Here is a 27,152-nt window from a genome sequence, read left to right on the forward strand (position 1 = left end):
CATGCTAGAACAATACAGTTTCTATTTTAATGTGGCTAACAGCCTCAGGCACAGCTACCAGAAATATTTAAGTGGGGTGCGGAACACGTTTCCTCCAAAATACGCTTTAGATACCAAAACAAAACACGTAGAAATAAAATAAAATCGGTGGAACATTTCGGAGACGCAAGGGAAACATCAGGGTAATGTTCTGGAAATGTACCGGAAACACACAATCACATTTCTGGATTTCATGGAAACATGTTTTATGATTTTTTTTATTTTTTTATTTTTAATATTTCTAATACCAGAAATTAATTATTTCCCTATTTTTAATCAAGCAAGTAAAATCCAACTTGAAAAAAATAATTTGAGTAAATGGATCAGTAAATCAGGCAAGAATAACCAACAAATATAAAACCCAGAACCTAATTTGCATATTTGATGAGTTATTTTTTTTAAAATATTGTTTTCCATATTTTTTGAAGAATTTTATCACAAAGATAAATAAAAAATAATTTCTGAATTAAAAAATGACTGTCAATCAGTAGATCGGGCAAATTCCAGTTTTTTGGACAGAGTTAGATGCGGCCTTTCATTCCTTAGGGAGTGAGAGGGCTAAGGGGAAAGGGTGGGTGGCCCCATACCCGCTTTTTGGAGGAACTAGATCAAATAGGGCTTTTGCCTTGTTCTCACTGGAGTTAAAAGGAAGAATTAACTTTCATATAAATTAGTTATAACCTGACTTTCATATTTGAGAAATTACTTTCTGAGAATATAGTTTTCCATAATTTTAAAGAATTTTATAACAAAAACTCAACTCAACTCAACTCAACTCAACAAAGCCTTTGTCCCAAACTAGTTGGGGTCGGCTTATCTGGCTACACTCTACAGTAATTTTATAACAAAAACAAATAAAATAAATAATTTCCAAAATTAGAAAAACCTGAGTACGTGAATGGGTAGATTGGACAAGAATAAACAAACACATAAATAATGTACATCGAAACTTGTATGTTTGATAACTTTTTTTTTATTCTCTATTTTCCTCTATTTTCAAAGTATGAAGTTCATGAAATCATGGATTATTGCATGCAACGAGACGGTTTTGTTTTTTCCATTCAAAAAAAAAAAATCCACGTGCAAATGCATCTTAACATTGCATTTCACTTTAATGCATCCCGGCTGCAGTCATTGTAGAAAGAATCAATAAAAAAATTAAATAAATTTAACACATACCTGGGATTCAAAGTGTAAATGATGGTTTTGGAGTCTTTTGGTCAAAATTTTTAAGTGTCAACCAAAATGATATAATTTATGTACTATTACGATTGCCTAATGTTTTGGTTGTCATGTCCTAAACAACACCGATGTGACCAAACTGCCTAAAATTTTGACCGAAATTTTGTAATGTCACTACGTATGGTGAATTTCGTTTTGGCTGCCAGCAATACCAACATATGCAGGCCAAAATTTGATACCATGATTTGAGTACTTATGATCTACCTATTTCAGGGAAATTCCATAAGTAATTTAAAAGGAACTTTCTTCTAGTCTAGGTTCTCATTTCCCTTTTCTTGTGAAACAAATCATACCCTTATCTATTATATTACTTATGATTTGTGTACACAGACACGAGTGTCGCATGTCGTCACGGGCACTGAGTGTCAGACACGGCAAACCCCAAAAATTTAGAAACGGGGACACGGCTAAATTTAATCATGATTTTTGGATACGGATTTGTGTGTTGCGTTTTGACACGGATATGGGGTTTCTAACACGACAAACCCCAAACATCTAGAAATGGTGATATGCTCCTACATGTACATAAATATGACATTATTGATTATGATCATAATTGGAACAATATAAATACAGTATTCATGCCATTTAAAAAGTAAATAATTACTGTTTTCATTTAACAAACTAAGAAATCTTAGGATTAATCAACTATAATCTAAAACAAAAATGAGCTAATAAAATAAGAACACATTCATCAATTTAATCTAGTTCTCTTCTGTCTCCAATATGCAATAAGAAAGTAAGGCCAATAGGATACAATGAATATAATATTATAAGAAGAGTGTTTAGGGTTTTAGGTCTAGGGGAGGGGATATAACAACAAATATTAGTTAAAGAAGAGCTAAAAGAAAAGTTAATAATATAAAAGGTAAACACAATATTCAATAATAAAATAGAATGGCACATAACACTGTACAAAAATGTGTCGACACGTCCACATTAAGTCTAATTCTTCTATATGTACATTTAAAATTGTGTTGAAAGGAGTTTCAACACGTATGGAAGCGTGTGTCCTGTCGATATGTCAAGACGCCTGTGTCAATAATAAATTCAAAGTGTTAGCTAAATCATAGGCTATTACAGACATTTCATACTACATGGATTATGGTTTGGACATATCGATACACTTCAAACATATATTGCAATTTAAGTAGCATGTGGTTATTAAAGTGGCATGCGTTAAAGCATTCATCTCTCAGACGAATCTTTTTTAAGGAATGCCACCTTGTTAGACTGTAGCCTATCAAAGAAAAGGTTACTCCAAAGAACTCCACGTGCTCCATGTGTTTCTTCTTTCTTGTAATGTCATCTATACTTGGTTGGCAATTGGCATAAATATGTTTTGTACAGAACTTGATAAATAAATATTTTATCTTTATCAGATGAGAAAAATACCATAGATTAAATGTTTTGATCATCTTCTACCCGCTGACGTCTAATATATATTTGAAAATAACTTTTTTCTCATCGATTGATTCTCCAGCATGAATTTGAAGTTTTCAATACATTGTGGATATTATTTAGTACTCCTTGTGACTACTTTGTGGACTGTGGGGATTCCATTTACAACCAATTTTCTCTCTTTCTTTTTTCCCAGTATCGTTCATATTTTCCAAGTGGGGTCAAAGAACATGCCATGTTTGTTGATATGGCTCCAAAGTTTTGTGAAATGGCAGAAGAAATACTGCAAAAACAAGTCCAACTAGTTATTTTGAACTTGACGGAGGTATATGTTTGCAGATATTGTAATCATTATTTGTATCTTGTTTTCATTTACTAATACTCATTTGCAATTTCTGTTAAGCAATGCTAGTTTATTTTTCCTTTTATCATACTTCCTTGCGATCTATCAGGCTATAGATGGTGCAGACGGGTTTCAGAATACACATCAGATGCAACAGTATGAGTCTGCAAAATTCAGTATAGATCAGGTAGCTTCACTTTCGACGCGATCAGAACTTTTGCCTGAATTTTAGGTTCATGTTTGTTTTAATCTTGGTGTGTCTTATTATGTCACCAGCTTGGGCTAATATATTCAATTTAAAGAAAAAGAAAAAAGCTTGAACAGTATGTAGATGGACTGTCCTTGCAGGACTCAGAACATCTAATATTCCTGATTGATGCTAATTGTGCTATTTTGTTAATTATGATTTTGATTTGATATTTTTGAATATTATATGGTAACTACATATCAACCCGAATTTTTCTCGGGTTGGGTTGGCGGTTGCTAGGGTCGGATTAGGGTTGGAAAAACACAACCTGAAGCTCGGGTTAGGGTTGAGGCGCCGGCCAACCCGACCCTACAAAAAAACTTGATTTTTTATTGTATTTTATCGTTTTTACGTATAACTTAGGGTAAAGATGTAATTACATATTATACCTAAAAGTAAAATTGTAAAAGTGAAGGTATAAAACATAAAACCTAAGAATCTCTACATGCTTCTTTCTCTCTCTCTCTCTCTCATGATTCTCGCCCTAGTCGTGTCTCTTGTTCTCTCAAAGGGGTTGAAGCCGAATGAGATGCGAAGGGGGGAAAAGGAACCAGTCGCTCGTTGTCTTTGTCCATTGATATTGGGTTTTGAAGGGTCGCCAGAATCTGACGCATCTGAAATCGGTTGGGAGTTGAAGGGGAATACTTCTCCGAGAATACCTACCAAACCACTAGAATAGTATGCCCGACGAAGTTTTAGTATGCATGATAGATTTTTTTGGAATTTTTTATTTCATTTCATTTTGGAATGAAACCGTGAAAAATTTCTTCTCACCTTTTGTTTGATTGATGAAAGAGTTTTTTTTAAAAAGTATTAGGTTCATATTACGAAGGGGAAATAGAGGAATGCAGTACCCACACCTTTCATCCATATGAGTCGCTCCTGGCCTCGGGTTGACCCTCGGGTTTGGGCTCGGGCCGGGTTAGGATTGCTGAAACACTCCTTCAGGTTGGGTTCAAGTTGGCCTCAACCCGACCCAACCTGGCTCTAGTTGCAGCCCTACCTTAGGGTCCAAATACATGAACACAATCATGCTAGCAACTTCCAGGATAGTGTCCATCAGGTTTTCATCATTTCATTTTTGGAGAACCTTAAACAATGCACAATCATACTAATACAAAGTTTTTAGGTTGGTACATTTTACTAAAAAAGGTATATATTTAGAGTTTTACCTGCTGAAATTAAAAGATTCTAATTATTCTTAAAAGAAGACTTTCAAATCAAACTTTTCCATGTGATCCTATCACCAAAATCCTAGTGTGCAAGTACCAGAAATTTCAGCAAGGTGGGTCAACAGATTTGCTAAAAAAATTGGTCATTTTTGAAGCACCAACTTGTTATGATTTAAAAATAAGTTTTTCAGGTTCTGATTGGCTTGAAATTGGTTCCCCTAGAAAGATAATGAACTCTAATTTCTGGAAATTTAAATGTCTTGTCCATTCAACAGATAGAGCCTAATTTATGATGAAAACATCATACATGGGTCAAAATAGAAAGTTAAGACAGAGTTTTTAAATAGCACTAGGTCCTCTCATACATATTGATATTACTATTAACCTATATAACCTATCAGGGTAATCATGTAAAAATTTTTAGGAAAATATTTTTTTTTTCTAGAATTTAGACCATAGTCACATGATATGGAAAAACTGAACATGAAGGTTAGAGTGGCAGAATGGCACTTATAGCTTAGAAAATCAAAATATTAAGTTCTACTCCTGAAAGAGGACTCTCACATAAAATTTTCCTCGTGGTTCCAGCCCCATAATCCCACTATGAAACTACTAGAATTTTCTACAGGATGAGTGAATAGATCAGTTCAAAAAATTGGTTAGATCTGAAGCACCAACTTGTTATGATTTACAAATAGGGTTATCGAGATTTGATTAGCTTGAAACTAGTTTCATTTGAAAGATAATGAAGTCTACTTTATGAATATAAATTTTGTATCCAAACTATAATCACAACCTAATCTATGATAAAAACATAATATAGGGGTAAAACCAAGGTTGCCAGGGAGGGAATCGAAAGTGGGATTCGATTCGGGATTCAAAAGCGGGAATCGAAGGCTCCGAGGATGGTTGGGAGCGGGAATCGTGGGTTTGCGGGAGAGTCGCCGGGGATTCATCGGGGATTCGCCGGGGATTCGAGGGGAGTCGCTGGGGAGTTGGGATTCGCCGGGGATTCGCAGGGAATCGCCTCGGAATCACGGTTCTAAAAATTGGGAAACAGGGTTCCCATAAAGTGAGAATCGGGCTTCCCAAAATTGGGAATTGGGGTTCCGACGAATCCGAACCCCGATTCCTAATTTTTCGGGGATTCGAACCGATTCCCGAATTGGATCTGCGTTCTGGGGAATCGCGATTCCCCAGTCCAGGGAACGAATCTTGCTTCCGTGGGTAAAACTGCCATTTCAGACATTGTTTTTAAATAGTACAAGGTTCTATGATAAAAACATCATATAGGGTAAAACTGCATGTTCAGACATTGTTTTGAAACAATACAAGGTTTTATATTTTTCTTAGGTAGTTATGTAAATTATTTAACTCCAAATTTTTTGCAAATTGACTTTAATGTAATAAAAATTTCAGGGCTAAAGTAGTTGAAGACACAAATTTACCTAAATTCACAAAATGGTTGCAAGATGTTTTTTTTGAATAGTAAGGATTTCATTGAAGAAAGAAGGGCGAGACCGAGGAAGTCGTCCTCAAAAATACAAAGAACATCAAATACAAAGACAAAAAAACATTAAATACAATCACGGGGGTAGGGAGTGAATCATCTCCAACCCCAACCTTTCCACGCTGTTAAAGTATAAAAGATATAGAACGCCTTTCTCCGACAACTTAAGCTTTTGGAGAAGTTGGTTAGTTAACATGGTATCAGAGCCAAAGGTCTCGAGTTCAAACTTCCCGGATAGCAAAAATCCACATGCAATGGTCGGCCCAAAGTGGGACCACATGTGCCACGTGTTTGCCATGTGGGCCACACGTGCGGGGGAGTGTTAAAGTATAAAAGATAAATAACGCCTTTCTCCAATAGCTTAAGCATTTGGAGAAGTTGGTTAGTGAACACACGCCATCTCTAGTGAGACCATCTGCCACCTCGTTAGCCGAACGCCTTACTTGGATGAAAGTGATTGAGGAGCCTTTTATCCTATCTTGGATTTCATCAGAGTATTGAGCAGATCTCCAAGGGGGAGCCGTCGATCCCCTAAGCCACCTAATGACATTCATGGAGTCTCCTTCCACGATCATCATGTCCATTGATTCTCTATTTAAGCATTTAATCCATGATGGATTGCTCTAACTTCTGCTTCATTGGCATCGGCCGTCCCAATAGGGCCGGAAAAGGCCCAGATAATCTCCCCCATGGAATACCTCAACACACCTCCGATACCCGATGGACTCGGGTTTCCAAAACTGGATCCATCGAAGTTTAGTTTAATCATTCCCAAGGTTTTAAATTTCGGTTTCGAGGGTAATTTCGGTCCTCACCGAAACTGAAATTTCATCCGCAATCCTGAAATTTCGGTAAAAGGACTTGAAATGTCGGTTTTTTGGGCCGAAATTACCGAAATTATGGTAATTTTCTAAAGAATTAAAATATTAATATTTTCCAAAATTTCCAAAATTTCAACCGAAATTTAGTAAATTTCGGCAATTTCAGTTTCGGTCTTGACCGAAGTCCGAAATTTTGGATTTCAGCCGAAATTTAAAACCTTGATCTTTCCCAATGGAGGTGCCTCCCAATTCTGCATGATAGTCTGCCTTCTTTCCCTGCTAGAACATACCAGCTTCCACCCTTGCCATAAATCATGTGCCGAGATGAATCGGAACACAGGGAGGGTTCTCACCCAAGCTATGACCAAAGTTATGACTTTGATAAATAGGAAGTATGGAGATTTAGCTACGCCGTAAAAATTCTAGCATCTCTTCTTCTGTAAAACCCATATGCTGGCTAATAAACAAGTGTTCCATAATACTCTACTTTTATTCCTCCATGGAGCTGCTTCCCATTGTAGCAAGAGTTCAGAAAAAGTGGCATGAAACATCCATGAAATATCAAATCTGGAAAGTACACCACTCAAAACCTTTCAAGCAAGCTTGCAGTGAATGAACAAGTGGTCAATTGATTCCCCTGCCTCAATGCACAAGGGGCAATGGTCAATCAACCACATCCCCATCTGTCGCAAGATGTCAACCGTCTGAATCCGACCTCTCATCACTGTCCAACCGAAGAAGCATACTCTAGGGGTAGCCTGGATCTTCCACACTTTTGCTTCTATCTTCCACACTCAGGCTTGCAAGATGTTGAAAACTATTCATTAAAGAATCATTTAAAGATGAAACTGCACGCTATAAACCACCAAAACTCTGTGTTTAGGTGTTGATTTCCTACCGCTTATGGATTCAAAATGACAAAATTTTCCAATCTTTGGATCATCACCGACTGACCTCTTCTTCAAACGAAGCGTCTCAAGTCAATTCTCAAGGTGTCTAAGATATTCCCAAAAGTAAGGGTTAAGGCTCAAATGCAGGGGAGGGGTGGGGGGCATGTGTGTGCTTTGAGTGAGGTGTGGGACAAGCTACCCCAACTACATTGCACAATGATGATAATGACCATGATGTCCTCTTTAATGCACTTATAATTTAGAATTACCTATCAAGTCCTCCATTTAACCAAAACTCAAGAATGCCCATGACTTGCATTCATTTTCTATTTTGTCCCATGAATAAAAAAGGTCATTTATGCCCTAGGGTGAAATATGTTAATGACTATTATGTCCTAGCACACAAATAAAACTATTAATTTCTTACCATGGGTTGACTAATAAAATTACTAATTTCTTACTATGGGTTGACTATTTACACAGTGAAAGGACATCTTTGGAGAGAGATTTTTAGGAGAGATTTTTTATTTCAACAATCACCTTTAGACAAGGAAGCTTGACCGTTGTGGAATACATGCAGAAGTTTGAGGAGTTAACTATATGTAGTACTTTGGAAGATGAAAATCAAACCCTATCTCAATTAAAGAATGGGTTAAGGTCTGAAATTTGTAGTGAGCTAGCGACCTTAAGGGTATGTTACATCGATGACACCTTCCACATAGCAATGGGGACGAATGAAATCTTGAAACAACCAACCCTTGGGAAATTTAGATCACAAGTTTGGGTAAATGTAGTTAGGAGGCTTACAGAGGTGTCAATCGTGGAACTCAAGCTCTGATACCAGATGCTGCAATCGCATCTGGGCAGAAGCGTGAAAATTTATCACAAAGGGAAATAATCTCAACCTTACTAGTTCAAAATGGGAGAAAAGTGGAAAACTTAAAGGGTTGGACGTTTTCTCTTCTATTTTATTATTCTTCATATAAAGCCAAAACTCCATTACACGTGTTCGTCTACTCCTTTTACAATGGGAGATTGGGAGGGATTCTAAAGAAGGAACTAATGAAAAAGGGACATATAAAATTAAAAGCTATCACACTAAAGGCAATCCAAGTAAAAAAAAAATGTCAACACGAAGGACCTTATTTAGCCATGCATGGAATCGATGTGTGCCTTATTTTGCCATGCATGAGAATGGAAATGAGTGCCTTATTTGGCCTTGTTTGGGAATGGAAATGATCCAGCCGTAGGATTTGATTGGGATATGGATATGATCCAACTACTATGTGCGATCTAGGCATGGGCGTGATCCAAGGCATGTACGCGATTCAAGGCATGGGCATGATTGACGGGTGAGATCCGATGGTGGGGCGTGATTCCATTGGCTCGTCGGGATCAGTGCTGGTCATGAATTGCTAAGATATCGCGGATTTTACGCAAGCCCGCTGGCTCGACGCTTACGTTTGGTTCTCTTTGCACCTGAGCTTCTGCGATCTCTCTAGTGCTTTGGGATGAGTCTGCTGCCTCTCGATCTCGTCATGGATGGCCTGAGACGCATCACAACCCCTAGGTGGTGCCTCCTTCCTGTATCTTTAAGCTGAACTTTGATGTTTCTGGTATCTGTAACCCCGATTGTGTTGGATGCATCTTCAATGAATGTGAGGGATTAGTTAAAGTTCGTTATCTTCTGCTCTATGGGCACAAAGATTCCAATGAGGTGGACGTCCTAGCTCTCAAATGGTTTTTAGTTTATGTTTATGGGATCCAAATCGTTTGGGGCATTTGCTTGTGAAGGGTGATTCAAGAACTATAATCAAGTTGGTCCATGTGATAAGGGAAAATTTCTTTGGTGATTTGCAAATCATTTTGGGGAGATGTTTGATCCGTTGGAAGGGCATAGTGTTGTATCTCAACACCCTTGTCCATCAGCCAGTGAGGATGTAAATTTCCTACCCAGAGAAGGAGCTGTTAGGCCTTCCATGATTTCCCTTGTTGAAACGGGCTCTTAGTTTGGTTGGGATTATATTCCTTGTTTCTCATGCTCGTGACCAGCTTGGTCTGTCAGTGGGTTTTCTTGTTATTCTAATAATTGTTTCTTACTATAAAAAAAATCCCTGCTTGTCTCAACCATTCACTCTCATACGTCTATAGATTCATGCTTTTGACGTGAATATTTGATATTTCTTTCTCAAAAAAGTCCCTAACCAGTGTCATTACATCCATGAATTGGTTTCAAGATTCAGCTTAGATTTTGCAGTGTCATGAATTGGTACATGTGGTGTCTGGATTTTTTCTTGATTGAAATAGAAAGACAAATTATTGAAGAAGCTCAAAAGAACATATTGCATGAGAGGTAGAGATTGCCCAAACTAAAGCATTCCCACATACACCCTTCTTTGCTAGCAATTTCACAATATCATTGACCTCCCTCCAATCCTTTTTACAGACTTTACATTTTATTTATTCAATGTGTGGGCCTCTACTGCCTTGGACTGCGGCAGAGCAAGGTTTCCAGTTGTACATGAAAGGCCATGATGCTGGTTACTGCATATTCTATAAATAACAGCTCAATAGACACCCATTTATAGAGATACTGAACCTTGATGTGGACACAATACCTACACATTTATTGATGTAACTATTCATTATTGTACGCGGGACCTTTTCCGCATCATGCTTTTCCATATGGGCCTTATGTGCTTATTTTCGTTTTTTAACGGATTCAGATATTTTAAGTACTTGCTTTGGGTGACCATAGTTTGTTAAATCTAACAGTATCTTAATCAGGTTGTTTTCATACTTGAGAAAGTGCATATTATATGGGAGCCACTCTTACTTCCATCAACTTACAGGAGAATTATGAGCATAGTCTTGGAAGCCATCTTTTCTAGAATAACAAGAGACATTCTTCTTTTAGACGATATGGCAGCTGAGGAAACATTGCAGGTATTCTTTGTATCCTCATATATTCTTTTCTTCACCTCTAATTTATCATGTGTTTCTGCCTACCAAACATTTTTTTTGAGTGTTTGGTTGTTCACTCCTACTAAGCATTTTTAAATGTCTTTTCAGCTACAGAGCCTGATCCACTTCACTCTCGAGAACTTATCTTCTCTATTGGACTCCCTAGTTGTCAATGAAAAAGAAAAACTTTCAGAGAATTACATATGGATTCAGTTAGATGAGTTATTACCATCTTTACGAAAACTCCGTAAACTGGCAGGTAGGCTTTCTTTATCATGCTCAAATTTGTTCTAGAGATTATAGAAACTAGTCTAACAAATAAGTTCCAGTGGAAACTAATGTAATACTCAATTTTGTTTAGATTTATTAGATATGCCTTTAAAATCCATTACAACAACTTGGGAAACTGGGGAACTGGTTAGTTGCGGCTTTACATCATCTGAGGTATGATATAACTTCTTCCATCATCTCTGTCACGGATTTCCACTTTTATTATTTTGGTAGATATGGTAATCCAGAGCTAACTGCTCCAACACGGCTTTCACATGTGACGCCAACTGTCTGATAAGTGTTTCTGAAAACCATTGTTTATACTAGCTACGTTTTTCATGTCTAAACTGATATGTGAAGTGAAAGTTGCCTTGCCTTTTAGATTCTTCTATGGAACAGTTGCCAGGAATGATTAGTATATTTATTTAACGGGGATTTTTTTCCGTAGCACCATTCCATGAAAAAGGTTTCATCAAGCAGTTTCATTGCAGCCTAGTAGGTATTTGTTCCTTTTAATGAAATAGACCTTCTCCGAGTAAAGACATGTTGTGGTGCAGGGTTTTTAGTTCACAAGCTCACCGTGCTTAATCATGTTTGTAAAGGGGCTCCCCATCGGTTTTAGTCTCATTCTTAAATGAAGCTCCTGTTTTTATTCATAAAAGAAGTTCGTCATTGTTCTTATTGGAGGTTGACTTTCTCTTTCTTGTTCTGCTCTCTTATTCCACTTATAAAATAGAGTCTGCAATATACTAGTAGGGTGGTGACAAGGTAGGAAACCTCACTCTTATCAAAGCATATTTTTAAAATCTTCTAGCACATCTTTTTTCCAGATATCTGTTGTGATTGCTAAAGCTCAGAAATGCTTCACCGGGACTTCTTGTTGGAAGGTAGGGAAGAAGGTTAGAAGATCAAACACTTTATATATGTTAAAAGATACGGAAGCTCATAAGGGATCTAGTTTTGGTGATACAGAGATGAAGAATAAGGCCTACTACGGAAATATATTCAGAGATTTGGTGATGGAAGGCACTATGGCGTAACATCATCCTAGAAAAGTATGAAGTGCGGGTTTGTTGGGTACTATGATTTGTGGACACGGACACGAGTGTCGCGTCTCGACATGGACACGGGGTGTAGACACGGCAAACTCCCAAAATTTAGAAACGGGGACATGGCTAAAATAGAAAGTACATATACTTATGATTCGTGGACACGGATTCGTGTGCCGAGTTTCGACACGGATACTAGGTATCTGACATGGAAACCCCTAAAAAACTAGAAATACTGTCACACTCATACACACACATACATATAAAGTTGCTAACACTTCTAGCAGTACATCTAAAAGTGTCTAAAGGAATGTCGACACGTGTGGACACGGGTGTCGTGTCGGCAATAAATTCGAAGTGTCGGCCAAATCATAGGTTGGGTAGGATGATGTCTTTGGGGGTATGTGTGTATATGTGTGTATGCATGAAGGGTGGTTAAGGAATGGGTATTTAGAATAAATTGTTAAATGATGAGTGATTGTCTTCTATCATTTAAAAAAAAAAGTGATTTCCTTCTACTTGTAAAGACGATGAAAGGGCTGCCAGCTTTGTTTTCTTATCTTTCTAGCTTGAATACTCTTCTTTTTGTGCTTGGTACTGCATTACTCATGACCATTGTAGATTGAACTGAGTGTCCTAACCCTGCAAGAGATGAGTCCACACGGACTATAAAGTCCTACCTACAGATCTAAAACCAAAAGAAATAAATCAATAAGAAATCTATGAAATGGGATCCATCTATTTATACATCTAAGCCCAAGAACACACCAAAAAATAAGATAAAAAAAGAAAACGCCTTGCATTTACTTACCGACGATGATGCATTAACAAGGTGCGAAAAATACCAAGAATGAGAACTAAATGAACAAAATAAAGACAAAAAGATTCAGAAATACCAAGAATGAGAACTATTTGACCTTTGTTCTCGCTGTTTTTCCTCCTTTATTTTCTCACCCTTCCCCTTTTCCTTCAGCCTCTCCCATGATCTCCAAAAAAGTCTAGATTCCCAATGTGCAGTAGGTGCCTCGACTGAGGTGAGTGTGAAAAATAATAGCTCCATAGTTAACTCATTAAAATAGGGTTAATGGCAAACCTATTTGCAAGCGGGAAACATGTCTTTCCTCCTCCGAAATAGTAGACTCTCTCTCTCTCTCTCTCTCTCTCTCTACACACACACACACACACACACATATATATATATATTGTGTGTGAAGTTTTGATGTACTTTTCAGGAGATTAATTAGTAGTTACGATATTTCTATTTGGAGTTTTATGTTTACTCCTACTTTGATCTTATATCAATTAGGCTCTATTGATTGTTTTTATGGTTGTTCAATTCTCTTGTGAATTTTCTAGTTTTTGGTGGACTTCTTGTGAATATACTTCATGAAATTGGTATAAGAGAAAGTTTGAATGCTATTATCCACATGAAAGATTGATCGATTGAAGAAAATTCTGCAACTGGTGTCCCTAAGGCTATAACATCCCATCTTGGTTGTGGATTTGCCTTGTAGAGGGCCACAAGAATGATGATAAGTTTAATAGGGAGTTGAATTGTGGAGGGCGGACCGACCTTAACTCATTGAAGCAAAGCTCCAACATGTGAAATCCGAGGTCAAGATTGTGATGATCATGATTGTTGATGCTCAAATCTGTGCGAGTGTGTGAACAGCCTAGGTGTGTGGATCCCGCCTTCTATCTAGTTCTGACGGCAAGGAGGTTGGCTTGATCAATGACCTGCGCTCACAGACAAAAGGTTAGGGACCCCAGGAGGTGGACCTCCGGGGGAACCCTTCGACACTCAAGTCAGATAGGAGGCCAACAGAATGAGAACTTAGCATTGCAAAGTAGTGCGTTACTTGACGTTTGGAGTGAGCGGTTCCCTTTCGTATACAGAGGTCTGTATTTCAAGGGGCGATGTGACGGCGCCAAGGCGTCGTGTATATCGCTGGAGATAGGGCATCGACAACTGGCGCAGTACGAATGCTAAGGGATGAAGGTTATTGTGCGCTTTTGGGCGTGGTATGGCTGCCGGGAGTGGCAGGTAACTGATGTGACATGTTCCCTGGGAAGCGGTGCATGTTAGTGAGCTGGCAAGCAAAGAGGCATGTGGTACAGTCCTTGGGGTGATGTGCGCCAGTGGGTTGGCAGATGATGGCAACCTGACGGATGATGGAGACGAATTCCCAAGGTGGTGACGATGTCGCTCGACTACACTTCGTCATTGATCTTGGTGCCGGAGGTCTGGCTCTTGGTTCTGCGAAGCAGGGCGGTCCGCGATGCCCTGTACTCGGTCGGCCAAGTACCTTTATCTCAGTGGAAGCTGTGAGTAGGATTTTTGTGGCTCCTCTGCCATCGGATGGTGGAGGTACCCTATTGCATGAAGAGGGATGAGTGAGTGAATTCGGAGAAACGGTCAGAGTCTAGAAATCTGTGGTGTGATGTGGGGGGCGAATAAGAGCGGAGGGGACAGTGATCTGCAAGTCCTGCCCCCGCTCCCCTTGTTGGATTTCTGTGGAGCGGAGGGTTTTCTGGCAAGGATGGGAGGAGCAAGAGATGGAGAGGCCGCAACTCCACTATTGATGAAGGCCGGTTCCGCTACTAGGAGCAGAGAACAAAGAGAGAGGAGAGAGGAGAGAGGAGAGAGTGAAAGTTCCTCCCGCTAGGGTCTTCCAGTGAGAGCGTAGCTTTAAGGGTTTGAAAAAATGGAACCAAAGAGAAAGCGAGAAGCCTGAGATGTAAGGTTTGGCCCTCCCTTGGGCAAAAGCCCTAGCTTCCTTTATAACATGAGATGGAGGGCTCTTTCACAGGAAATGACTTATTTGCCATCAACTTTTAATTTTACCCCCAACAGGGATCAAGGAAGAGCTTCTTGATGATTGATTTGTTCGAGCAGGACTTATGAGTAACGTAAGAGTACTCGAGTTCCATGATAACTGCAAGATCATATACCAAATTATTCTCTTACCATGATCAAAGTGGAGAGTATTTTCAGAAGACATCGCAATCAACTCCAAAGTTCATCGATGAAAACACGTGACTGCTATCTAACATCTTCTGAACAAGGTGTACTTTATGAGTAAAACTATGTAACCTCATTATGGATGGATGATCCAATGAAAACATCGTTTTGAAGGATACAGATAGTGGACACATTGCAATTGAAAGCATCCCTGTCACATATTCGTGTCCTTGTACAAAATCCCGGTCAAGGTTGATTTGACAATTGAAAGACTACAAAGAAATTTCTTATGGGCAGGAAATGGTTCCTTAAAGAATGTAAGGCATCTAATAAGTTGGGACAAAGTCACACAATCTAAGGCAAATGGGGGCCTGGGTATAGTAAGATTAGATTGCGGAACAATTCGTTAATTGGCAAGTGGCTTTGGAGGTTTGGTAGTGAGAACTCCGCTCTATGGCATTGGCTCACAGGGCTGAAATACGCCTCTGAATGGGGGGATTGGAGCATCAAAAAGCCATCGGGAGGGAAGGGATCAGGTTCATGGAAATCTATCTGCTCTGTTAAAGAAGAATTCGATCAAGCAATCCGTTACGAAGTTGGGCAGGGTACCAATGTTAGATTTTGGATGGATCTCTGGTGTGGTCAATCAAAGCTATGCTTGGAATTCCCAAGGTTATTCAGCATTGCCTCGTCCCCTGAAGCTACAGTTGTAAACTACCTAGTAAGAGAAGGACAGGGTGGTAGAGGATTCTGGGACATCCGGTTACGTCGAAACCTTAAGGATGATGAAATTCAAGACCTTCAGAGACTTCTCCTGCTTATAGAACCGACATATTGTTCGCAATATAAGGAGAATGAAATGATTTGGATTCCGACATCTAATGGGGATTTCACTGCCAAATCTTTCTTTACGTTGTTAAATGCCGGTCATCAGTCTCCGATGAGGCGTATTTGGAAATCCCTAGCCCCACCGAGGGTGGTGGCATTTGGATGGACCTTGATACACCGGAAAATCAACACATGTGATCGTCTAAAGAAAAGACATTTCAGTCTGGCAAGCATGTGTGTGTTCTCTGCCATCTAGATGAGGAAACTTTGGATCATCTGATGTTGCATTGCCCTTTTGCTTACTACCTATGGATACAAGCAATTGGAGTTTTTGGGTTGTCTTAGGTTTGCCCTCAATCTATTAGCTCCCTTCTCTCTGGTTGGCGCTCAGGGCCATTTGGAGACATGGGTAGATACCTCTGGGCAAAAACTCCCTACGCAATAGTATGGAACATTTGGAAAGAGCGCAATAGACGTATCTTTCAAGAGAAGAGTAGAACTGCTGCCCGTGTTGCCTCCGATATCAAGGTGGAATTGGTCTCCTAGACAAAGGCAAATAAATAAACATCTTGCGGGATGGGAGACCTGATAAGGAACTGGTGGTCGGTAATATGGGACAGAACCATAAGAACCAAGCCCAAGCCTAAATGGATGAGTCCACCAACGGGATGGTTGAAACTTAACTTTGACGGAAGTTCACTGGGTAACCTCGGGAAGGCAGTTCCTCTGGGATGATTATTATGACGTACTCGGGACCATGTGGTATGTGTGACCCTAATGAGGCATAGGTTAAAGCCTTACCTTTTTTGGCCTGCGGTGGGCATTCGAACATGATCAACGCCCCCTCATAGTGGAAGGCGATTCCTCAAATGTGGTAGCTTAGGCCTCTGAATCAGCAAAGGGTCCTTGGAGATTGCAGGATTCTTTTGCGGAGATACTGGATCTGATGCGCGTAATTAATCCAAACCTCAAACACCGCAGAACGATCGGCAAATGAGATGGCCGACTCTGTAGCTAAGGCGGGGGCTAATAGGGAAGACTTTGAAGTAGTATCTTATTTGTAATTGGCCTCGATCCTTTTGGAAGGCAGTATATTTTTGTAACACTTTGTACATGCCTGGTAGCCAACTAATACTTGTAAAAGCAGGATGGGACTACTGGGCCCGAATGGTATTTCAATATTAATGAAAACTGTCATCTTTCAAAAAAAAAAAAAACAAATTGCAATTGAAAGAATAAAAGCATCCTCAACCATACAAGATAGTATGGTTTATGAAGGAGGTGAGTTGCTTAATTATATTTTCTATTGGAACCAAGTACAAAGAGGAATTGTGTTGTGATGTCGTCTAGTTGGATGCATGTTACATATTGCTTGGGGTCCATGTAGGGGTGTTCATTACTCGGTCAAAACCGAATTAACCGACCGAACCGAATTATCAGATCGGTTTCGGTTAAGTTCTCCATCGGTTCGGTTTCGGTTTTGAAACCAAACCAAATTCGGTTTTCGGTTTCGGTCTCGGTTTGAAACTAAATTAATCTCGGTTGAACCGAATAACCGAAGAAGCAAAAGTTGTACTTGGTTAAACCCACCCCTTGTTTTTTACTAGGGACAGCCCCCACTAGATAAAAGTCTACTGAAAAAATATGAAAGGGTTGTCCAGAATAAAATAAAGAGTAGATATATATTATATATACTATTAATTCATTACCACGGTCATTTTTTTCGTCCTCTCTTAGTCTCTTTTCCGTTTTAAGGCTTTTGCATTTAGGGTTAGGGTTTTGCAACCGCCGCCAGCTTGTCCTTCTCCGGCGACCGCGACCAGTGACCTCCACCTCTCCAAATCGAGCACTCCGATGACCTCAAGCTCTCCGACCGGAGACCCTACGGCTGACGGAGGTGACCGCGACCACGCCCAATCCTCCACTATCTTTTCTAATGACCACCATATTTCTTCCCACTTCTCACTGTTGTAGCCTGTGGCTATGAATATAAGAAAGTTCCATAGATTGAAATTGCAAATCCTACGGCCAAGGTAATCATTGATTTCTGATTCTCTATTATTAGGGTTTTGATGATTTTTTCCTCAAGGGTGATTGATTTAACTATCTCACTGCCCTAATTTTAGATGGTGTTTGAGCTTTGATTGTCTATTTTCCATAATTCGGTTATAACCGAACTAACCGATGAACCGAAATGTTTATTTCGGTTCGGTTAGATTCGGTTCAAGGAAATTTCGGTTTCGGTTTCGATTATGGATTTTGGCTAACCGAAAATTTTCCGGTTAGTCCAAATCGGCTTATTCGGTTCAGTTATAACCGATTGAACAGCCCTAGGTCCGTGACAAGATGTTTGAGATGCACCACATAGGAGAAAGAAAATCACATTTTCTTTTCTTTTGAATAACAAAAAATAAAAGCACATATTCTTTTGTTAAGGATGACGAAAAATCACAATTTTTTTAATGAAGACTTTAATCCTAAATCTTGTAAAGAAGAGGGTTTCAATCCTCTTAACATGCAAAAGATCGTGACTGTAAAATCGGGAATTGACCATTCATTGGATTAAATGGTTGATACTCAATCAACATCTATTCTCAACTATAGTGCCATTTCTGAAAATATGGGAAGATTTGGTCCCAGAAAACATTGGGAAACATGATGAGCTCTACCTGTAGGTTATATATATGATAGTGATGGAGCTGAAAATCTAGAAGATGGAATGGATACAAATAAAAGAATGAAGCTAAACTTGATTTCATATGCTATTTTTTAGAATATTTCCATTGAAGTAGAAATTGTTCTTGAATCGAGCACGATTTCGGAAAAAAATGGTATTCAAGGAAATTCCATGCCCTACATGAATTTTGATTTTTAAGGATGAATTTGATACGATTTAAAAATTTATCAATCTAATTAAAGAAATTTGGGTTTCTTTTCAAGAATGATGGTAGACATTTCTTATGGTTGAAAATAAGTGAAAAAAGTGGGTTTTTCGTTATATGGTATCAAAGCAAAGCTTGAAAGAAAATTCAAGATAGACAATGAATTGTTGACGCAACGTTGACTGATTCACGGCATTATTACTTAAAATTTTCGAAGATACAAACTTGAGGACTATTTTTCTCAAACCCAAGTGGAACTGATGCAGGCAATCTTCATGAACAAGCCCATACTTCAGAAAATATGATTAGATAGGATCGATTGAGAGATCCAAAAGTATGCCCGAAGGTGTTCGAAATATCATGCTAACATCAATAGTGGGCCCACAAGGCTTCATTCATCACAAAGGCTGGGGATAGGATCGATCGAGATCCAAAAGTATGCCAGAAGGTGTTCAAAATATCATGCTAACATCAATAGTGGGCCTACAAGGCTTCATTCACCACAAAGGTTGGCAAACTTGGTTATGACAATTTATGATAATGTGTGATAATTTGTAGGCACAGATATGACAATGATGACCATTGAAAGAGAAAAAAAAGAAAAAGATATGACAATGATGGTTTTTAGGTAGTGCCCACTAGATGCTGGGAAGTAATGTATAACCTTTTGGTAATAGGGTGGTGATGTCAAAAAGGGAAAAAAATGGCACTCAAAGTTTTCGCAAGATTTTGAAACGTACATTTGAAGGCATGAGGCACACTGGATCCTGTGCGGTCTAGAGAATGTATGGCATCTGGTTGGGGTGTGGTGAACCAAAGGGGAGTTTTAAGAACTATAAAGTGTGATCCTTAACTATATGTTATCCTTGCAAGTTATACTTGTATGCTTCTCTGTAGAGAGAAGTGCTTCTGCAAAAATCTCTAGCGGATGCCTAATAATGTCCTTTTGAGTTACTTATTTCGATTTGGGCCTTTTGTTCAAAATAATATTTCTCTGTGAATGCTTTTGTTTAGTGGTTTTTGTGTCCATATAATTTCATTGGAAATGATCTTGTTTTCCTTGTTATCACCTATGTCACAAATGTCCTTCTTGGGAATTTCTCCGCAAGGGAAAATCTCGGGATATATTATTTTTTTTTTTATGTTTTTCGTGTTTATGTCGGGAAAAAAACGGTAAAAATAAATTATTTTTTAAAAATATAAAATTATTAAATTAAAGGAAAAAAATATAAAATAAAAATATCGTAAAAATATCGGGATAATTTCACGATATTATTGGGATATTTTATGATAAAAATGAAAATATCGCTATATTTTGAAAATCTCGGGATTAGTTCGGGATTTTGTCGTTTTATCAAAATGTCGCGATAAAAAACACGATATTTTGAAAATATCGGAGATATTTGTGACATAGGTTATCACTCAACGAATTCCAGTTACAACACTCAAACTTGTGTATGGTTTCCTATTTCTGTCAGATGATAGTGTGTGTCTTATTCTTTTTTCGTTCGTTTTCTTTTTTTCTTGCTTTTTTGTCGAATGGCAGGGATCCTCGATGAGATAACATGTGCAGGTCATTTACCTTTGTATCTTCCGTCAGTTATTTTGTTTCGCAAATGACTCATCAAATGATTAAATCATTTTCTTTCTGAGAGGATATGATAGATGACAAGGACTGCATCAAGGATAAAATTGTCCAATTCTTCTCTTCACAGTACTTGCAGAAGTTTAATAGGAGACCACGACTAGAGGGTCTAAACTTTAAGTGCTTAAGGCGAAGCCAATCCGATTGGCTTGAGAGAGTTTTTGAAGAGCAAGAGGTAAGAGTCAGTCACGGCCTAAGATAAAGCCCTGGGACCCGGCGGCTTTCCTATCGCCTTCTTCAAGAGATATTGAGAGACCGTTAAAGGAGACATCCTAGCGTTCATGGCTGAATTCCACAAGAGGTGGAAATTGGTGAAGAAAATGAATACGACATTCATTGCCCTTATACCAAAAAAGGAGGGGGCCATTGAATTGAGAGACTTTAGACCGATCATTTTGGTGCACAAAATATGTACACTCTCGCCAGGAGAGCCAAAGAAGTCATGGGCGAAATCATCAAGGGCATGCAGATTTTGAACAGTATTCTTATAGCAAACAAAGTCATTGACTCTAGCATCCACAACCACAAGAGAGGAATACTAGGCAAAATTGAATGGAAGAGTCTTACGACCACTTGGATTGGCTGTTTTTTTTTTCTTTGTTCGGGAAAGAATGGCGTTTGGGATTCTATGGAGGTCTTGGATCAAGGAAAGTTTATCTACAACACCGTTTTCCATCTTGGGTAGTGGAGCTGCAGTGGGTTTTTACGGGAGCTGAAGGGGCATCAGACATGGAGACCCACTTTCTCCCTACCTTTTCATAATGGCATCTGGCTTGAAAATCAACTTTTCAAAGAGTTGCTATCTGGGTTTATTATGGAGAAGTTGTTGGAAGTACAACATTCCTCCATTCTCGGTTGTAGGTGCAAAGAAAACTGCCAATAACTTACCTTGGTTTACCTTTGGGTCATGGAATCCCATAGCCTATTTATGGGTCACGGTGCTAAAAAGAATTGATAAGAACCTAGCAACTTGGAAGAGGCAATATCTATCACTTTTTTTAATCGGGGGGATCACCCTAATTAAGGCAGCCACGGTGAATATGCCGCTGTATTATTTATCTCTCTACAAAGTTTCGTCTAAGATGGCCGAATGTATAGTGATTGCATAGAAATTTTTATGTGAAGGAAGGGAGGTCAAAAGCCAGTTGGAACATCTTGCGAGATAGAAGAAGGTTTGTAAGTTGAAGCCTCAAGGAAGGTTCGGCATTGGTAAAATCAAGATGAGTAATATATGCCTTCTAGGGAAATGGCTCTGGCTGGCCTTATGGTAAGGAGGCTCCATGGCACAACATTTTCGGCAACAAATATGGGCGGGGTTGGAGGGATTGGAGTGTGGAACCCCTGCGTAGGCAAAGGTTTGGGAGCATGGAAGTCTATTGGCGTCTCCATATGTTTCTTTGAGCCTTGTGTAAGACTGTAAGTGGAGGGGAGGGAACTCGGTTCTGGATAGATGTATGGATAGTTGATTCCCATTTATGCCATGCTTTCCCCGACCTTTAGCGCCTGAGAGAGGCAAGAGTGTGACTATATGGATAGAGAAAGGGAGTGGTGAGGTAAATTGGATCATTAAAATTATAAGGGACCTCAAGGACCACGAGATAGTCATTCCTTCCCAGCTTCTTTCCCTTCTTAGTCATTCCTTCCCAGCTTCTCTCCCTTCTTGAGTCCCAATATTGTTCCCCAGCTTGTTAGGATCACAGGGTCTGGTCCCCTGACACTTTTGGTATGTTTTCCGTTCGCTCCTTTTTTTTGTAGGTTGGTGAGTGCCGGCGACACGAAGTCTGCGTCCTTTGCAAGGCAGCAGAAGAATCCTTTACGCCCTCTTCCATTTCTCCTTTTCCTTTGCTGTGCATCATAAGTTTTGGATTCTTTCGAGTTTTCCACAGCTCCATTACAAGAACATTGCTATATTGGCCCAGCAGCCTCTTTAGAAAGACGGTCCGATCCCTTTGGATCATAGTGCCTTTGCTATCGCGTGCCATTTTTGACAGGAGAGAAACAGGGAGGATCTTTGAAGATAAAGAAAAAGATTTGGGAGGATCCTATCAACGGTGAAGTTAGATCTCATAGCTTGGGCAAAAACAGAAGATATCTAGGCACCGTACTCAATGGCCGATATTTTGAGGAATTGGTGGTCGATAGTTTGGGAGAAAAGTGTTAAAAATTTCCATGCACCAAATCGGTAACCACCCCCTAGCGGTTGGCTTAGAATCAACTTTGATGGTAATGCAAAAGGTAAACCGGGCCCGACGGGGATCTGAAGGGCTTATTCGGGATTTAGGGGGATTGGAGGGCTTATTAGGGATGTGGAGGGTCACACTTTACTCTCATTTTCCAATCTGGCGGCGATTTGCAAGTCTAATGAGGCTGAAGCTAGAGCTTTACTATGGGGCCTTAGTTGGTTCGTCATTCATCTATCCGGCCCCTTGATCGTTGAGGGAGGTTTTTCTAACGCCCTAGATTGGGCGAGCGGCTTGGTATCGGGTCCTTGGAAAGTTGTCAACCATCATTTGTGAAATTCGTGGTTGTTGCAAGGTCATTCTTCCACGCTTTTCACATATGTACAGGTACGCAAACTACAAAGCCAACGAGTTGGCGAGCACTGGAGTTTAGAAACAGCATGTGGAGGAGATCCAATCCACTTTTGTTCATCGCGCTTGGCTGCGACTTTGGGATGAATTTCTCAGTTGTTAAACCACTAGATTTGTTTACGCATAGATCAAAGGCGGGATTCAGGTAGATAAAAGCATTATGTTAAATGTTGTTAACCTTTCTTTCTTTCTTCTACTAACTTTTAAAAAGGGGGTTCTACAGGCTGACCCTGGTCTGGGGCCGAAGAGGATCAGTTTTAAGGTAATTTCATGGTGAATTGGAAACTGTAGACCAGGAAGATTAAAAAAGTGAAAAAAAGGTTTAGTCTTGTTGCTTATAGTGAGTATCTGATAATTCCCCTCTTCCCTTTTTTGATATGGGGATCATCTATTTTGAATATCTTGAATTAGTTTTTACGGCTCAATGGGAAGTATAATGGTCAGTGGTAGAAGTTTAAAATGGAGAGTGGCAGTATATGTTTCTATTATTGATTGATGTTATTCTAATATATTTTCTTTGAGCATTTGTCCGGATCTTCATTGTAACGTTAGTTTTGTTAGCAGGTACAAAATTTTGTCAAAGCAATATTTACAGATTCACCTCTGAGAAGGGAATGCTTGTGGAGGATAGAAAGTGAAAACTCAGGATGAGTGCCATCTTCAGCACCAAAAGCTGTTACTTCATTATTTTGCAGTTCCCTGGTTTTTCTCTTCTGTATATTTTTTAGTTTATTTTGATTCCCTTTGTAAATTCCTGGGAAAGGAAAAGGTAAAATGAGAAGAAAAAGAGGTAGAATTTAATTTACATGGAAAACAAGCATTCTCATGCTTATTTATATATTAGCATTAAGGGTGTAAAATGGTGGGCCCCACCCTTCAATACATGAGTAAAAAAGTGAGCCTGGTTTTGGGTGGAGAATGGTGACACCCACGCCATCAGAACATAAGGTGTAAAAAATTTGTGGGCCCTACCCCATCAAAACACGAGGTAAAATTTTGGTCATTTCTCTCCTTGCCACATTTCATTTCCCTAATTGCCATGAAAAGAATTCAGGCTCAACCAGAAACTTCTGCATTCTATAATTTGCTGAGTAAAATGCCATTTTACATGCTAGACAGCACCCACAGCAACAAAATCCTAAAGATTTATGTTATTCTGTAGCCATATGTTGCCACTGCAATATCTTGCCTGTATAGGTTCGGAAAACAAGGGCACATTAGGCTCTAGATGCAGTTGAACACTTACACTTTACTACTCTAAAACTTGCCTCCAGGGGCGGGGCCAGGAATTTACACTGGGGAGCCGGACTAATTTACACTTTGCCTGCATTGATCATGTACCTTTTCACTTCTAATATTCGGATGGGCGACCTACTGATAAAAAGACCCTTTTACCTTGGTGCGTATAGATTTGTTAGGGGTGCAACTTGGGTCGGGTCAGGTTGAGCTTTTGCTAAAAAATGAACAACAATCAACCTGATCCCGGTCCGATTTTAAGGTAAAAGCTCAACCCGAACTCCCAAAAATTGACCCGAATTGCACCCATATTATTTGTACTCATGTTATGCGAATAAGAAAGGGAGTCTGTGAGAATGATGCCTGTATCCCTCTTGTAAGAACACTCCCAAAAAATGTGACATCTTCGTTATCTAAAAAATTGGATATTCGAGAAATTTGCAAATTTTCCTCTCATCGACAAAAGAGCTGTTGAAAATAGTGTCATATAAAAGGTAGAGACAAACAAGAACCGCGTTTCCTATGATTTTTTTGTCAACATAGATAACGAAAGGGCAAAAAATATCTTCAAATCTCGTCCTCACACGATACTTCTATTTTCTTTCGGAAAACAGCAAATTTTACAGTCGGCAGATGGGGGGACCACCAACTTTAGTAGGCTCGACAAGTACAAAAACTGGCTATGCCAGAACAGTATTGTATAATATCTTTTCTAAATTGATTTCTCAGTCGGAAATCCTGATCAGGTGCCTATGGTTTTCAAAAGAAAATCTGTATAGACTGTATAATATCTATTCTAAATTGATTTACATTTTATTTTTATCAATCTTAGTAGGTAAAATTGTTACTAAGAGCCCAGTCTCTCCGATGGATCAAAAGCTTCGGGAAGAGTTGTGCGTGTTCTGTTGATGTTTTGAAATAGGGTTTATAGATTTTTATCATGCTTTTTGTTCTTTGGTTTTTAGAAACCGCTAGATAGCGAGATCTTGTTCGGTGGTGGAAGCTGGCAATTGGAGAATTGCATGTTGATAGGTTGCTGAAATGATAGAATTGGGTTCTGCTGGAACTATCATTATGATTTTATTTTTTATAGATTCGAAACTTGATGCAGATTTGCTTATGTTTGTGATATATATATGATACGTTTACAGTCTTATCTCTCTCTGCCTCTCAAACACTCTCTCCTCCTTGCAAAAAAATATCCTCTTTCTTTCAAGAAGAATGCTGAATAGAAGGGAGCCTCTGGAAAAACTCAGTTTCAGGCAAACATTCGATCCGTGCCACCCCACAACATTTATTTCTTCCTCCAATAAATCAGAGAAGTTTATTTGTTCTTTCAAAGATAATTTTTCCCTGTTTCTTCTACTAATTGATCATGTTGCCATTTTTTTGATTATTCTAATATAAAATTTCTTCTGAAATTAACAATAATTACGTAGTAATATTGAACAATATTTTTAAAAAGTTATACTAATTCATTAATAAATATTGAAATAAACAAATTGTAAAATACCTTAGTGGCACGTGCATATTTATGCACCTTTTCACTTCTAACATTCAGATGGCGTCCTACTGAAGTACTGATAAAAAAAAGACCCTTTTATCTCGGTGCGTATAGATTTGTTAGGGGTGCAACTTGGGTCGGGTCAGGTTGAGCTTTTGCTAAAAAATAATAGGAATCAACCCAAAATGGACCCAATTTTAAGTAAAAAAGCTCAACCTGAATTCCCAAGAATTGAGCCGAGTTGCACCCTAGTTGTACTCATGTTATGCGAATAAGAAAGGGAGTTTTGAGAATGATGCTTGTAAGAACCCTCCCAAAACATGTGACATCTTCGTTTTCTGAAAAATTGTTGAAAATTTTCCTCTCATGGACAAAAAAGTTGTTGAAAATAGTGTTAAAAAACCCATATAAAGGCTGAGTTCCTCTGATTTTTTTGTCAACATAGATAACGAAAGGGCAAAAAATATCTTCCCATCTCATAGCTGAATTCCTATGATTTTTTTTTATTCAACATAGATAACGAAAGGACAAAAAATATCTTCACATCTCGTCCTTACAGGATACTTCTATTTTCTTTCGGAAAACAGCAAATTTTACAGTCGGCAGATGGGAACCACCAACTTTAGTAGGCTCGAGAAATATAATCATTGATTGAGGAAAGATATAAAGATGGAAACATGCTAATCTAACCTAATTACCCCATTTAGCCTAGTTGTTTAATCTTGCACCTTAATCAAATCCCATCAAACCTAATCTCCTTTTTTTTTTTGAAAAATAATACCTTTTTGTTGTATAGTTTTTTCATCGGGGTGCAAATCTAATCTCCTAAATCTAACAAATTCTAACATCTCCCCTCTAACGTATCAACATACATTTGATTACAATAAAATTCCCAAATGAAACTTTCCATTAGAATTCCCCATAAGAAAATATTATCCTACCGATAAAAATAAAGAATAAAAAGGAAATTTTTTTTTATCCTTTGATTTGAAGCGCGTTGCCAAAATTTGATGATGAATATTCCCCGGTGTTGTTGTCGAGTCTCAGTTGATGATTGTGGATACTGATTGCTGAAAAAAATGCGGTTTGTTGATGTGCCGCGAAAAGATTGATCATAATAGATCATAGCCTCAATGGGCAACATAAGACTAAGCCTCGATGGGTGAGTAGGAAATGGTCACTATAGACCAATGTCGGAATGTGCAAGAAATGGGTAATGGGTCGACTATCGATCCTCATGGAATTTAAAACTACTATCTTAAGCATGGGAACTGATGCACCTTAACTAAGCAGAAGAATTATTTCAGGCACACACTTAAGTAAGGTACCTCAACTGAAATAGGAAATAATTAAAAAAAGAAAGGAAAAAAAGAAAATTAAAGAAATGAGTGTTAGAATTATTTTTCCTAATTTAGGTTGTCTTCTTTATTTAAGTTATTTCCATATTAGAGTATGATTTCCTTTTTTCCTATTTTCTATTCTGCTGATTTATGTTTCCATATTTTGCTTTCCCTAATTTTTATACAATGTAGATGCCGTATGGCTTTTGAGGGAGG

The 27,152-nt window shown here is 38.7% G+C and overlaps 1 protein-coding gene across 4 annotated transcripts in view; it reads left to right on the forward strand.

Annotated features, from left to right (window-relative positions):
* ATZW10 (centromere/kinetochore protein, putative (ZW10)) overlaps positions 1-23,759 on the forward strand; it is a 37,832-nt gene extending 14,073 nt beyond the window's left edge. For 3 of the 4 annotated variants that reach the window (XM_077354867.1, XM_077354869.1, XM_077354868.1), the window contains 6 exons: positions 2,879-3,007; positions 3,135-3,212; positions 10,453-10,611; positions 10,738-10,888; positions 10,991-11,073; positions 23,421-23,759. In XM_077354867.1, the coding sequence (XP_077210982.1) occupies positions 2,879-3,007; positions 3,135-3,212; positions 10,453-10,611; positions 10,738-10,888; positions 10,991-11,073; positions 23,421-23,507 (687 nt within the window). In that variant the 3' untranslated portion in view covers positions 23,508-23,759. Of the gene's footprint in view, positions 1-2,878; positions 3,008-3,134; positions 3,213-10,452; positions 10,612-10,737; positions 10,889-10,990; positions 11,074-23,420 lie in introns of those variants that run through there. The other variant, XR_013234763.1, reaches the window with a different exon arrangement.
* Positions 23,760-27,152: the final 3,393 nt, after the last annotated feature.

This window comes from Tasmannia lanceolata, unplaced genomic scaffold, assembly GCF_043159265.1.
Source record: "Tasmannia lanceolata isolate RefF3 unplaced genomic scaffold, GAP_Taslan_0.1 ptg000015l, whole genome shotgun sequence".
In the NCBI taxonomy this organism is placed as follows: Eukaryota; Viridiplantae; Streptophyta; class Magnoliopsida; order Canellales; family Winteraceae; genus Tasmannia; species Tasmannia lanceolata.